The 15,645-nt window shown below is 38.4% G+C and overlaps 1 protein-coding gene across 1 annotated transcript in view; it reads left to right on the forward strand.

Moving 5' to 3' along the window:
- Positions 1–1,355: 1,355 nt before the first annotated feature.
- LOC147063920 (uncharacterized) overlaps positions 1,356–15,645 on the forward strand; it is a 38,966-nt gene continuing 24,676 nt past the window's right edge. Inside the window, exons 1-4 of the mRNA XM_085959113.1 lie at positions 1,356–5,296; positions 9,861–9,989; positions 11,498–11,705; positions 12,515–12,746. Coding sequence (XP_085815239.1) covers positions 1,356–5,296; positions 9,861–9,989; positions 11,498–11,705; positions 12,515–12,746 — 4,510 coding nt within the window. The remainder of the gene's footprint in view (positions 5,297–9,860; positions 9,990–11,497; positions 11,706–12,514; positions 12,747–15,645) is intronic.

Here is a 15,645-nt window from a genome sequence, read left to right on the forward strand (position 1 = left end):
GCCCTGAACCGCCTCCGCAACCGCGGGAATCGACAAATAATAATCAGGCCAGAACCCCAAACGGAGCCTTTCTGGCTCGAGGAGGCCAACAACGCAGAGGTGCCTTCCATGGCGGAAACCGTACGCCACTTTATGACGCAAACGGCGTTCGCAAGTGTCAGTACTGCGAGTTCGGTTACCACCAGAACCATACATGCCCGAACTACCCTGCATGGAGACGCAACCAAGAATGGAGTCCACTGGAAACGGAGCAGGGACATTGATGGGGCGCCGCAGAACCGAGAAGTCGACTTGGGCTCTCGAGGAGACCTCGTGATCCTGCGGATGCCACCTACAATGGCATACGAAAAAATGAAGAAAATAGTGACAAGTGCTTTAATCGGGACCCTCTTAAAGTGCCCGTTAAATCTAGTGATAAGTTTATAGATAGTGACTTTCTTATAAAGCCTATTGTTGCTAGTGTTAAGTTAGATAATAATTGTAAAAATGTGTCGTCAAGCAACACCGATTTTCATTCAGGACAATTTTTCGAAGTAAACTTTCCGGTTAACCATAAAACGAGAGTATTTCGCTCTAAAAATAAAGTTGATGGCATAGGATTTAATAGTACGCCGTACGATAGCGGAGCAATTAATTTGAATCCTGGCCTTAACGATATTCCGCAAAGAGAGAATGAAAATCAGCTGGTGTTGCTCGTCGAAGATACAAACTGTACTAGGATTAAAAAGGTAAGAAAGATGACGGATGAACAAAGAATGCGTGACGCGCCAACATTAACCGTAAACTCAACATTCGAATCTGTAAATGTTGACAAAAACAACATCGGTAAATTACGAATAAATAATTTGACTTTGAAAAACACTGAAAATATTGATAATAAATTTAATCTTAAATATGCCGCCACTGGCCCTTTTAATTGTATGCGAATCGAATCTGATACATATAAAGATGTATTTGCAAAAACTACGTCGGCTCAAGACGATATTAGGTGTATAAACGTTTCAAACGCAACGAATAATATTATCGGGAATAAATCGATACAAAACTCGCACGGGAGTTCTAAAAATAAAGTAGTGAGCACGAAAACGTTCAGCGAAACCATGACCTACCGCAGATTGCCTAGGTCAGGATCAGCTAGCAAACTCGCGTCGCCGCAAACGTCAGACGATGCTCGCGAGAAACTAAATAAACGAATGTCTTCATCCAATCGAGGGGGAATAAATATTCTAGCTGTAATAAATAAGATAAATAATAAGAAACGTAAAATAAGTAATAATAAAAATGTTAGTTATAAGGAAAGTCTTGATAAGAAATTTAATAATAATGAAATTGGCAGTACCGGGTCAACTTACATTATGGCGTGCGAAAACGTACTACCAAAGAAGATCGCTATTGCCAATAGTTTTAGTGACGCCTTAGTGAATAATAATAATGTTGTAGCTGATAAATTAGATGTTTTAAATAAATGTTTACTGGATAAAAGTGTGAAATATGATTACGAAAATTTAGTGTTAAATAAAAAAGTGAACGGTAATAGTGTTCAATCACATACTGATAATAGTAATAATAGTGTAAATAATTTAAAATACGGGGTACAAGACGACGTAGCCTCTGCTGGGGTATGTGTGTCTGGGTATGGGGTCAGCTCATATAACGGAGGTGTGCCCCTTCTCAAACTGCCTTTGAGCATCCACGGAGTAACCGGACGTTACGAGGCCGTCGTCGATACTGGAGCCACGAGAACTCTCGTACGGAAGGCATTGGTATGCCCGCCATACAAAGTTAAGGGCGCTCCTCAAATGCTCGTTACCGCGAGTGGCGAAGCTTTGAGCACAAGCGGGGACGTTTTACTCAGCGGATATTTACGTGACAGCCCCGTGGAATTCGATGCTCTCGCCTTGAACAATTTGCAGGTAGATCTTCTCATCGGCATGGATTGGCTGGACAAACAAGAAGCGGTCATTGACATGAAGCGTCGCTGTGTACACTTTGGAAACCACATACGACAAACTGTTCACTGTCAAACGACGAGACCGCCATTGCCTAGCGAACAAATTACCTTGGCAGAACTGTCACCTGACATCCCTGAAAGGGCGCGCGTTGCTTTAACTAAAGTTATGACGGACTTTAGCGACCGGTTTGCCGAACACGGACCACCGAGTAGAACCACGGAATTTCGGATTCATTTAAAGGATACTACACCCTTCAGGTTGGGACCTTTTAGACAATCCGAAAATAAGCGAAGACAAATTCAAGAAAGCGTGCAGCAGATGCTTGCGGACGGTGTAATAGAGCCTAGCAACTCTCCGTACTGCTCTCCTGTACACTTAGTACCCAAACGCGATGGTACCACCCGGTTTTGTGTGGATTACCGAAAACTTAACGCCCTCACTAAGGAGGAGGCTACTACCCTGCCTCTTATTTTAGAGACACTCAAGGACCTAGGCACTGCCACCATTTTTAGCAGCCTAGATTTGCGTAGCGGTTACTGGCAAGTAAAACTTGATAAAAATACTCGACCACTGACGGCTTTCGCTACGGCTGATGGTAGCTGCTATCACTTCAACGTTTTACCATTTGGTTTGCAAGGCGCCTGCGGCGCATTTCAGAGGCTCATGAGCCAAGAGGTGCTGGTCGGACTCATAAACAATATATGCTTAGTCTATTTGGACGACATTATTGTATATAGTCGGTCGTGGGAGGACCACGTGAACCATTTACGAATGGTATTTGAAAGACTACAATACCATGAACTGAGAGTGGCACCAAATAAGTGTCAAATTGGTCTCAGAGAGGTCGACTACCTTGGACACCGCATTACGGCTACTGGAAACGAGCCGCAGTTGCACCATCTGCGAGAGGTAGAAGCGGCCGCTCAACCAACAACCAGGAAAGATGTGCGTAGCTTCTTAGGTTTATGCAATTGGTTACGGGAGTATATACCTAGGTTTGCAGAAATAGCAATACCTCTGACGAAATTACTTCGAACCACTGTAAAATTTCACTGGACCAATGAAGCTACAAATGCTTTCAGACAAATAAAAGAAGCTATGAAACAACCTTTAAAGCTGGCCAGACCGGATTTCGAAAGGCCCTTCTGCTTACAAACCGATGCTTCAGGACATGGAATTGCGGCCGTGCTGTTTCAACGTAAACAAGACGGTGGACGCGATGTCATAGCCTATGCAAGTAGACGCGTGAATGAAGTTGAGAGTAGGTATCACAGTAATGAACTTGAAACCCTGGCGGCAGTCTTCGGTATTACAAAATACCGAGGTTACCTTGAGGATCGAAAGTTCACGCTGATTACCGATAACCGGGCACTCACGTGGCTAAATACAGCGAAAAATCAGAAGGGTAAATTGGCAAGGTGGGCGATGCTCTTGAGCGAGTTTCGTTTTGATACGGAACATTGCCCCGGTATTGAAAACCACCTGGCCGATCACCTTTCAAGGTTCCCTCAAGAACACGCGACCAACGCTAAGGATGCTGAGGAGATAAACAAGCGGATGGAAGCGCCCACGCGAAAACCTGAGCCCCATACCGCTATGTTACTAACAACGGTCACATTACGACAAAAGATTATGGATAAACAACGAACGGATACTACGATACAAGGATTAATACGGCGCATAAATTCGAATGTTGGACCGAGTAGAGAACCCGCCGGCTTGATTGTGAAAAACGGGTTGCTGGTACGGTTGAGTGGAAGTCAGACACCACAAATAGTAGTGCCGGCCTCATTAAGGAAGGAGGTGATGAAAGTTTTTCACGACGAAAATGGTCACCCAGGATCGTTGGAAACGGACTACGCTATCCGCGATGAGTTTGTGTGGCGCAGGCGTAGACGCGAAGTGGAAGCTTACGTACGGGCCTGTGGCATATGTGCCACCCGGAAGCGTGGTGCGTTGCAGCTTAGGGCAGCGGAAACTTCTCATATGGAAGCTAAGCGGCCATGGGAGATCCTGGCATTAGACCTGATGGGACCTTATACTACCACACGCTTAAAAAATAGATTCATTCTGGTAATCACCGACTTGTTTTCACGGTGGGTTGAAGCCTTTCCGTTGCGATCAGCGGTTGTATCACATATCATCCAGTTAGTTCGCGATCAGATCATCCTGCGTTATGGAAGTCCACGGGCGCTTTTAACGGATAACGGAACGCAATTTAGTCACCCGGCATGGCTCGCAGCCTTGGAAGAATGGGATTGTTTACAATGGACAACTGCCATCTACAATCCCAGACAGAATCCGACTGAACGCCGTAACCAGGAGATTAAGAAAGGGTTGCGTATTCGTTTAGCAGGCTTGGACCAAAGTACGTGGGATGCCCATCTCACAGACGTACTGGGTGATTTACGATGCCGGCGCAATGCAGCCACGGGATTCACCCCTGCTGAAGTACTTTGGGGAGCGAAAATGTGTAGGCCTGGATATTGGTCCAACCCGCTAAGGTCGAGAGAGAGTAATGGAGTTGAGCGGAACCGTGAAGGTATGAATGAGGCTGTCTTTGCAAATCAAGAAAGGTATTTCCAACGTCGAAGACAGGATCGTGTGGCTGAACCACCGGCTTACCAAGTTGGGGAATCGGTATACACGAAGGAATATCCCAAAACAAGACCAGGAGCAAGTGCGGGACTTGAACCTAGATGGACAGGACCTCATAAAATTATCTGGAAAGTTGGCAAAGTGACGTATTACGTAGCTCGGCGTGGCCGACCTTATAAATTTCATGTAGATCAAATCCGTAAACATTACCCTCCCGCTGAGACGGAAGCGGAAGACGATATAGGAGATGACGAGGAAGATAATTTGGAAGCACTAAGGGGGTCTCCTCTCGAAGTGAGCGAATCTGAAGGCAGCGTAACCGGGCAACTTATGATACCAGAGCTTGATGGTGTGGAGAGTGCGCACTCTCCTTTCTCGTCGCAGGTTCATGAGGAGGCTAGGGACGTGACGCCTGAAAGAAGTCGTGGCACAACGGGAGGTACTCTCGAAGTGTTGCCATCCAAGAAGAGGAAGTGGAAGAGAATACTTGCGGCTAAAAACCATCCTACTACCGGTGGGAAAGCCATGCCGTCAACGAGCCTGGCCGTTGTACCGCTAAATGACGCTTTGCCCACAGCGGTAGGAATGAATGCAAGCACAGTATCTACCCATGAGGTGATGCTGCAGAGACCAGCAGACGAGTGGGAAACTTTCCATAGAAAGATATCCGCTGCTCGGGACGAGCCTGGCCCAGTAGTCACGCTACTATCTCGCCCTCGTCGCGAAGGCAGACGACGTCCGGCTAGGTACGCTCCTATAGCGCCAGAAAGAAAATAGAAGTGCTTAGCGAAATAATAATTCCGAACGAGGGCTAAACGTCTACAAATGTAGCCTCTCGGAATACAAAAAACTGGACAGCCCAAGAGTCAAAGACTATAGCCCCGCGACCCCTCCGCTGACTAATAAAAACGAATAAAATAACAAGAAAACCTAATTAAAACAAAGTAACACAAAATAAATGTACTACACTGAAATTAAATCAAACTCTGACCTATTCAAAAGTATCGCGAAAGCATTGCTTTGAGCTGAAAATAATAATCCAAAATAAATATAGAAAATAATAAAAATAGAGCTAAAGTATAGAGTTTTATGTTAGAATAGTTAGATTGTAGTTGAATTCTTTTATAAACTGTTTATCATGCCATGTACTTAACGGATGAACAAGGAATTGGATGGGTGGCCGATGAGATCAGGGCGTACCTTTCGACTTTAATCCAGATGGGGCGAATGATACACCCCTGTTACAGGCGGGCTTCTCCCGGTGTAAAATAATCATTTAGTAGCTTAAGTCGAAACGTAACCCTGACCTCTAGAAACGGCTTCATAAAACATCTAATCTGATTCCTTGCTCAACCACGTAAGTATTTCTTTTTAATTTAAAAAGTAAAAATGATGATGGATGAAAGAGATAATTTTAAGACTAAATATAAGGATTGAAATATAATAAATTTTGCCGCGCTTGTCGGCAACGTCCAAATTTCGACGCGCCTGCGCCAGGGTCAGGCTCGTGATTCGCCGAATCAAAGATCACGCGATAAAATTTGGCCAATCACGAGAGTCCTTTTTGCTGGAATGGCGTGGGTACGCGAAGTTTGAAAAAGAAAAAAGATGTTAGTAAGCGTCCCCTTTCCGATAGGTACGGACCTGACGACTACCACTGTAAAAATCCCAAATATAATTTGTAAAACTAAAAATTAAGAAAATATAAGAAGACCACGTTACGAGCACGAAAGACCGTGTTTTATTTATACTCCAACCGTTTGAATTTCTTTTTTTTTGTGAATCCGGGGTTCGATGGACACCTGAGCTAGCCGCTGGAACCCCGGGGATCTCAATGGCTAAAAGTATTAAAAGAATGCATTGGCATCGTGTTCCGATATATTCTAAAAGTTTCAAATGTCTAGCTAGTCGGGCAGTTAGTTAAAAATCGATTGCAAGATTTGTACTGGACAAACAACCACCGGACAAACAAGAATACGAGCTAATAAAAACGTTGTAAAATACACTTGAATTAGTTAGACTTGCATGACATAAATAATAATTATTTGCGTCTAGTGTAACATTGTTATTACATTATCTTGATAAGAATCAAGATACGATTCTTTTACTTTGAACCTCTAAAATTATCAGACTGATAAATAATTCCAGTGCTATGGGTCAGAGCTTCCCAACCAGTGTGCCACAAGATAGTGTTGCGTATGGTAAAGACATATACATTACATGTTATTTATTGTTTTCATAATATGAAATATGCAAAACATGATAATTTTAGGGGTTTGAAAGTGATAAGTATTGAGAGAGATCAAAACATAGGAGGTAATGTATGATTTTCTTCTTAAAAAAACGTGTGGTAGATCTAAGCATGATGTTATTCCGTCCCGTCATCATATTTTTTACTTGATTTTATGATTTTTATGACTCGTATCGATCCACGGATGCCGCTCACAGAAAGTGTATATTATCAAAAATTAACTGTACAGTTGTATTCGCAAACTTGAGAGCTGCAAAACAATGAGATTGTGATTGTAAAAATTCTTCACCGTGCTACGACAATTCTATAATTTGAATAATCTGCCATGACAGGAAAAAGGTTGGGAAACACTGTAGGTTGTGAAAAGCGACAATAATCATATTTATTATTTTACCATCTATTAAATTTAATCATCCAATTGATGCTTCCAGCTCATATCTCACGTAGTGTACACAAAATCTGTCCTTTATGTTATCTTGAGGTGTAATTAATTTGTGATGATACCTATTTTATATATTGATTTAATCAGTAGTCAATAATTATTCATAACAGGCTTAGTTCAATTATTTACTGTTGTAGTACATAGTGAAAAGCCAATCTGTCAGTGAGTACCTGTTGAGTATTACTAAACCAAATAAATTATAACTTGTATCAGAGAGAAGAGGGCTAAAATATTACGTGTAAATATCCGTGTATGGCATGAATATATTGATAAGTTAAAAAAGACATCAATACTCAGGACAGCTATTTTTAAGTTTGGTTTTCTGTGATAAATCAGGGAAATTTTAGTTATGAATTTAAAAAACATAATAAAAATTTAATGGGCCCCACGATGGCCGAGCGGCTTAAGCGTCAGCCTGTAATGTGGATCCCAGGTTCCAATCTTGGGCCTGGAAAATACACATTGTTTTTCAATTTGCGTTGAGTCAGAGTGTGGACCTAATAAGTTGAGCAAGTGGCCAACATCCATTTCTCGTAAAAACAAAAAATCTGTTAATACAAACCTCCACTCTGTGGAGGCCAATATGAACTTACTGGGATCGGGCATGGTTGAAAGAAAGAAAAAGAAGAAGAACTCATACACGGATAATATTATGTACTATAGTTCGCATTTAGGTAACACAATACTTAGGTAATATTGCCATGTTTTTCCAGCATTTGTACCAATAAATAGATACTAAGAATCCGTCCAAATATTATGTATTCACATTTTTTTAAATTATAATTGAACATGCCTACATGGTATAAACATCAGTCCATTAAGCTAGTTTTATAGGCCTGTAGAGTTCAGAGTTTGTTTTTTTGGTCAAGATTGAACGGGATTCTGGTATTGCAAAATCTAGTAAATTCAACGCAATGTGTAGAAAAGGAATTTATTTTATAACAAGTGTGTTAGTATGTTCCCTGTGATAAGCCCCTTTCCTGTTGAATCTACATACTGAGATAATGTATCACAAGCAAAAAAGATTGGTTTATTTATATCGTTTTCAGGATGGTGCAGTGAACATCAGTCGAAATATGGATCCAGGATTCTATCCACATGACAGACGTCCAAGTCCAAAGTTAAAAGCAAACTGCTTTTCTATTTTCACTTTTTGGTTAGTACCACACTACAAAAGGAAGTCATAGTTCCTCCTTGTATTTTTGACTTGTACTGGTAGCCCACGGTGGTCGAGTATTAACGTGTTGGCCTATAATGTCGTGGATCCTAGGTTTGAAACCCAGAACTGTCAAATTCACATGTTGTTTTTGACCCAGCTTATGTATCTAATAATTTGAGCAAATAGCTGACATCCGTTTTTCCTAGAAACAAAAATCTGTGGAGCCCCATATTATGATCCACTTAGGATTAAACATGGTGATATCAATGTACTCGTATACTTGCTATACGAAGCTTTGGACTATCTTAAAGTAACAGTAAGTCCATCTGAGATTTCAAGAACCTCATAATACGAAGCTAATTTAGTAATTCTAAATTTTACATAATTTCCAGTTTTATTAAATAACTAAGCAATTTATTATTTCTGTTTTTAATATAAAAATAACGCAAAATATAATTCTACCAATACAATTCAGAGTCAAATCAAATATCAAAATTTAAATGAGCTCAAACCAGGGATATTGAAGAAAATCTTTTTGTTGGAGGCAGAGATATTGGGCTGGCACCCAGGCGACAGCCACCCTTGGCAAAATCATGCCTGAATTGCCTAAAATTTGCAATGAGGCAAAAAAGGCCCTTAAGGAATATTGTTGTACTGATTTGTCATACAAGCACTCAGCATTATACCCCGTTTACATATGCATGAATATACTGCTGACAGTACGTATTATCGCGGCCAAAACAAGAAAATGCATGTGTAAACACGTATTATCGTGCAAGTTGCATGATTGCATGCATGTATCAAAAAGTTCAGAAGCTTCTGAACTTTCACACAATAATTAGTACCTACTTTCATGGCGGTACGCATGCGCAGTAGAACGATAATGGTGAACTGCCGGAAGAAATACGAACTACACAGCACAGAATATTTTGACGTCTGCAGATTATTTACGAATTTGTCCGAACCTGTCAAATAACACCGTACGTTGACAACATCCCGTCTCGCTTACGCTTGACAGCACTTTTACGTGTAAATAATTATTATCGCGATAGTTTAAAATACACACTATTGGTGCAAGTAAATCCATGCATGTGTACAGGCGCTATTATGTTGTTTGTTGTGTCTTTCTTCCAACAAATGACACTTACATCAGACTGGAACTTGCTTCAGTGATATTTATAGGGAAACTAAAGATGGTTTCATCTAGAAGAAGATTCAACATCTTTGGTTCAAACACTTTGTTTCTTAAGTTTCTAAATAAATATTTGATTATGTTTGTTAAGTTGTTGAATATTCATATCATTTACTTCAGCACAAATGGGTCTCAAAAATAAACAACAACTTTCTTAATTCTAGGTGGTTAAAAGATATATTTGTTCGGGGCTTTGGTAGGTCATTAGAAATCGATGACCTATATGCTCCATTGAATAATCATAAGTCATGCTTATTGGGAAACAGATTTGAAGAATTATGGAAGCGACAGCTAACGTCTGGCAAGCCATCTTTACTCAAAGTCATCTACGAAGCTCACGGCACAAGTTTTATAATACTAAATATTTTATACAGCTTAACTGAAACAGTTTTAAGGTAACACAGGTTTATTTATTTATTTTACATATCAATCGTGTTTAGGAAAAAGGACGTAACCCTCACTGAACAAATTTTACAGGAGAGGCAAAAAACGTTTTTTGAGAGTTTTTAGTTTATTATTTTTATAAAAATAGGCACAGACATTGGGTGCATGATGATTTGGTGTAATATATTTTCGATCTAATAATAATTAAAGAAGTTATTACAGAAAAATCATTAAAATTGAGGATAAATGCTTTTTTCTATAAATTAAAAATTAATTAATCTCAATTAAAACCTGAATTTAGACAATAATTCGGCATTTGCGGCTTTCTTCCTTTTTATAGAACGTGTATTTAGTTGTATACATTGTTAATTTTCGAAAAATCGAGGGTTACGCTTTTTTTCCTAAACACAGTCGATATATTATTTAGTCTGCGTTATATATTAATGCGTGGTTTTCAAACTTTTTTGTTTCATGGCCCCCTAAAAATGTATCAATTAGGGGGATAGGTTGACTTTGGTGGTCATCACACACTTTCTCAAATCTTGGAGTCAAACTAGACACAACTGTGTTCATAGGTATTATAGTTTCAATAATTAATCATCTATTTATTCTGGGTGGAATATAAAACATTGAAAGTTTTACTGCCGTTTGCTATAAATGAACGGAACATATAAAAAAACGATTTGAACAAATTGTTATATCACAAGTTATAACAGTTCGATAACGATTTAGATGCTTTTTCAAATAATTATTAGCTTAACCCCAGAGCCAGTGTTTTTAAGTCATATTTTGTAAAAAATGAATTGAGTACAGATTACATCCTTAAATTATCAGTCGGGTCCAATTTACACAAGTCCATTCATAACAGAAACCCCAAATCCTTAAAACGATAAAGCTGTAAGTAAATCAACATTCTTCTTCATTATGTGAGCCCCTAAGTTGTAGCATTTTGGACACCACATGGTACCTCCAAGAATCCCTGTCGCTCGTCAGTCTTCTTGCCAGCATCCCGTAACTCCGCCATATACACTCTGTGGATAGAATTTAGCGGCTTTCTAGGATCTGAGAATCCATTTGGTTTGAAGAACAGGGAATCCAGGTTGAGATTTTCTTTAGGCATTCAATATCGCCTCTTTATATATCGAGAGGTTACTTCGTCCGCTGTCTTATCACCTTCTTAGGTTTACATAAGGTATACCACAATACACCCAGTATCCGTCACAATACATTGCTCTGAGCATTCGTAAGATGCCATGACTCGCTACAGTAAAAATTGCGTTTTCCCGAAAATGTTCTTTTTGGACTTAGACTAGTCTGGCTCTAAGGTACTGATTAAATAAATTGAGAAAGAAAAAATATAAAGTTATCATAACGACAAATACAGTAAGACTAGTGAATAGTCTATGAGTGAATTAATTACAGTCCATATTTAAAAAAAGAAATCATTAATTTTCTATAATTCTTTTAATTTATTCATTCAATGGTTCCCTCTGCTTTTTCAACAATATTGTCTTTGCAGAATAGCTCAACCTCTGTGTTTAGGAGAACTCATCTCTTATTTTTCTCCCGGACAAACTTCCATATCCAAGAATGAAGCTTACGGGTATGCGAGCGGGGTGGTATTGAGTATGACTTGCAACGTTCTCATAATGCATCCATTCTTTAACGCCATCGGCCACACTGCAATGAAGATACGACTTGCCAGCTGCTCCCTTATGTACAGAAAGGTAGGTACTTAAAGTTTACTACTCGAGATCTTATCAGTGGACGAAAGCGTATTAGTGAACACATGAAGGTATACCTGTTCAAATTTCGATGAATGTCATTGGTGACTGACTGCGTGCCGATGATGAATGTAGGTCGCAGAAATGACAGAATGACCTGTATACTGCCATACTAAGTACAGAGGCCGTATCTGCATTTTAGGCAAGTGGGAGAACAGAGCTCCAATATTATTTGCCTTTACTAGTTATACTTTAGAACTTATTGTTTATATTATAAACCTATAATGCTTAATTTTGGTTTAAGATTTGTTGACATACCTTGAAAATTTGATTTCTGCTATTTTTCGTATAAAAAATGTACTTTTGCTTTCCTTCATACAAAGCTTTTTTTAGACCGTACTGAGGTAATATGGGCGTATCTACATTTTTTTTTCTTCGAAATCAATTATCTTTTTTTAGAACAAGAATTAAGAATTATACACCTTGGTACAAAACACATTCAATTTAATCAAACCTATAATACAGATCATTCACTACAGAAGAAGGGGATAAGGGCTCAAAGCCCAGGTGACCCATAACCTAGGATTATCTTAAGAAAAGAAAGAAGAAGAAGATATGTCATAAATCCTTTAGTAAATGATAGTTACAACCGAATCGCTAAGTATGTATCGAGTTTTTAAAGTAAATACGGCTACTTATTAAAAACCTTGATTTTCTGTGTAACTATAGCGTTTACGGTTACGACAGTTTCAAACGCCTTACTATTAATTAACTTTATTAAAATTAATTACTTTTCTTTGTCTCTTATACAGGTGCAGCGATTGGACCTACGAGCCCCAACCCCTGATGGTTCCGGCCTCTCTGGCCACATCATCAATCTTATGACCAATGATGCCAACTGTTTCGACTTGTGTATTTACTTCATTATGGAAATGTGGCGGGCACCCATTGAAGGCGCTATACTTATATATATCATGTACAGAAATATTGGACCTGCGTCACTGATAGGAGCTGCTTTTTTACTGTGTTTCATACCATTGCAAGGTATATTACTTACCATACAATTAACCACGCGATTCAAAAGCTTATCCAAAAAAAATATTTTACGCTGTGTGCCCACTATAACATCTGGTTTAAAATAATTAGGTACTAAACATTGGCTTACTCATTTATAATCTTGGAAAAAGTATTGTCAAATCAATTATCACTAACGTTTTCCTATGCATGGGGTGCAGTCCGTGTGTGAATTAAGTACCTACTATATCATATCATCAGCCAGGGTCGATCCACTGCTGGATGAAGGTCTTTCATAGCTTCCTCCACTTTTCTCGGTACCTAGTTCTTCCACGTATCGTACGGCCTATATCAGTCACGAATATTTAAAACATTTTCTAGTGTTCCTCAGGGCTAAAACATGTGGCCGTTGCTGTTCACGATTTTTATAAATGACATTGCATTGGTAATAAAAATGCTATATTTTTGTTGTTGTCTGATGACTTAGAACTCTTTTTGGAAGTTGTCGTCAGCTCCAACTTGATATAGATAATATATTAGATTGGGGCAGGCGTAACAAACTAGAATAATTCAATATTGATAAATGCAATCTTTTGTCGTTTACCAGAGCCACAAAAGTGTTGTTTTTCCAATACTCGATGCATGGCAGAGTTCTGTCACGAATATCATCTCGTCGCTATAGGATTTGTTTCCCGAATAGACCAAATGTCAATTTTACAGGAGACGAAAAACAAATTTCATTGTCGTATATTTTAATATCAGTAGATGTATCAATCATTCTTTCTACACTGTATGATTGCAACATTATCTAAGAATAGATTCCAAGAATAATATACTGGTATAAATCATTAAATGCACAGAAAATGCGTTTTATTTACAAGTACTCACTGTGGATATTCGGGAAATTTTTAGCGCTCTCTCAGAATAATGGATATTCGGGACAAAACATGGACGTTCGGGATTTAAGACCGTAGCGAATTGCTGCACGGCCCACAGATTACTGAGTGGTCAAAAAGTACGCGCCTCAAATGTTATATTTATTTACACGATAATTGTTAATAATTACCTCTACTATTTAAATACTTAATGATCGTAATTACCCAAGTTCGTATGTAATAATAACATGCGGCAATCGCTTTTTCGATTTTTTTTCGGATTAAGTAATTAAATAGTTTTTAAGTAATTAACTATTTTTTTATTGAACAAATAATTCACAAGATTTAAGAATGTACCATTTTAATAATTGAATATACTTACATAATTTTTTTAAATCACTTCTGAGAAAATATATTATAAGGTATCTACTACTTCAATTACTAACCGACGTCACGGTCATTTCTCCAATATTTTATGATGGTACTTACTCGTACTTGCTAACAATTTTATATTAATACTTTTTCCAAAAAAAAAAAATCTATTTATATATATCTGTAAGATTATTATATCTATATATTTCTATAATTGACAATTAAACTTATTACAAACCACCAAATAAATATTATATATTTACTATTGTAAGGAATAACAACACAAAATAATAGCATGTATAAATTAATTACCATTGGCTGCTAATATTAGGTAGGTACCAATATCCTATGTATATAATATCCACCAAATAAATAGTTACTAACATACATATTAAATTAAATTAACTATCAGCGCATTCAAAAATAAATAATAGCATCGCCTTTATTTTCATAGAAATACCTAGATTAAAAGTAAAATAAAGACAAACAATGTTTGATTAAAAATAATTTGAAATAATAATTATTTTTTACGTCATAGTAGTTGCCGGGTCATACTGTAGAATTCATATAACCGTTGGGATTTTGTGTCATTTATCAAAACAAAATGCAATTATTTAGGTTAAAATACTCACTTCCACAACTCTACTGTAAGTTCAGGGTGAACTAGAGATGTATCAGCTATGAATGATCTCTTCAAATTTGATGAATTCACTATTAAAACAATAGTAACGTTAAAAACAATATCAATAAGACGAAATTTGAAAGAAGTCTCCGGACGGCCAAAAAATATGAAAGTGGGCGTGATTGTTTTAGAGCTAGACAGCGTGAATGTGGAAGCGAGATGCACGGCGTGAGCGCGGTTTGATTGGCTAAAGTCATATTCGGGAAATAAACACTCAGCCAGAGATATATTTCGACCGAAATTAACTTGGATATTCAGGTACGAATAGTTGGACATTCGGGAGAACACCACGGAGTAATTGTAACTTAACATGGCGTATTCGGGTTTTTTTAAAAAATATCTCTGTTCCTAGATAAAAATATATTTGTTTTATAAATGATTTCGGTAGAGTTCGATAAAAGAAATTGAACTGCATTAAAATGTCGATTTCGACAAAAATGGATATTCGGGAAACAAATCCTATAGCGACGATCTGTAAGGGACCTTTATTAGCCATATAGTTACCATTTGTAACAAGGCACTTAAGATGTTGGGTTTCGTCATGCGTACTTCCCGGGTCTTTTCGGATGTTACGAAATTAAAACTTTTGTTTAATTCTTAACTTGGAAGTAGGCTTGAGAGTGGGTCTACTGTTTGGGCACCGCATCAGTTGAAATATGGCCTTATGGTCGAGAGGGTTCAGAAGAAATTCTTGAGACTCCTTTACTTGAGGTTGTACGGATACTATCCGTGGCTTTATCCAACTGACTTTCTCTTAGGTATGCTTACATACTGCAGTCTGCAATTTAGAAGAGATTTTTATTTATCTACGTATTTTTTCTTCTGACTTATACGAAGTATAAATGAGAACTCTGCCATTCTGGGCAGTGTTGACCTGTGTGTCCCTGATAACTACCTTAGAAATAGGGAGCACCAGTTGTTTATTCTCCCAAGGTGCAGAACCAATCTGCCACTGGTAATGCCAATTGGGAGGGCGATTACTATGTTCAGCCAAATTGCT

The sequence above is a fragment of the Rhyacophila brunnea genome, unplaced genomic scaffold (assembly GCF_057557595.1).
Source record: "Rhyacophila brunnea isolate RB1 unplaced genomic scaffold, BYU_Rbru_1.0 scaffold_8, whole genome shotgun sequence".
Taxonomy (NCBI): Eukaryota; Metazoa; Arthropoda; class Insecta; order Trichoptera; family Rhyacophilidae; genus Rhyacophila; species Rhyacophila brunnea.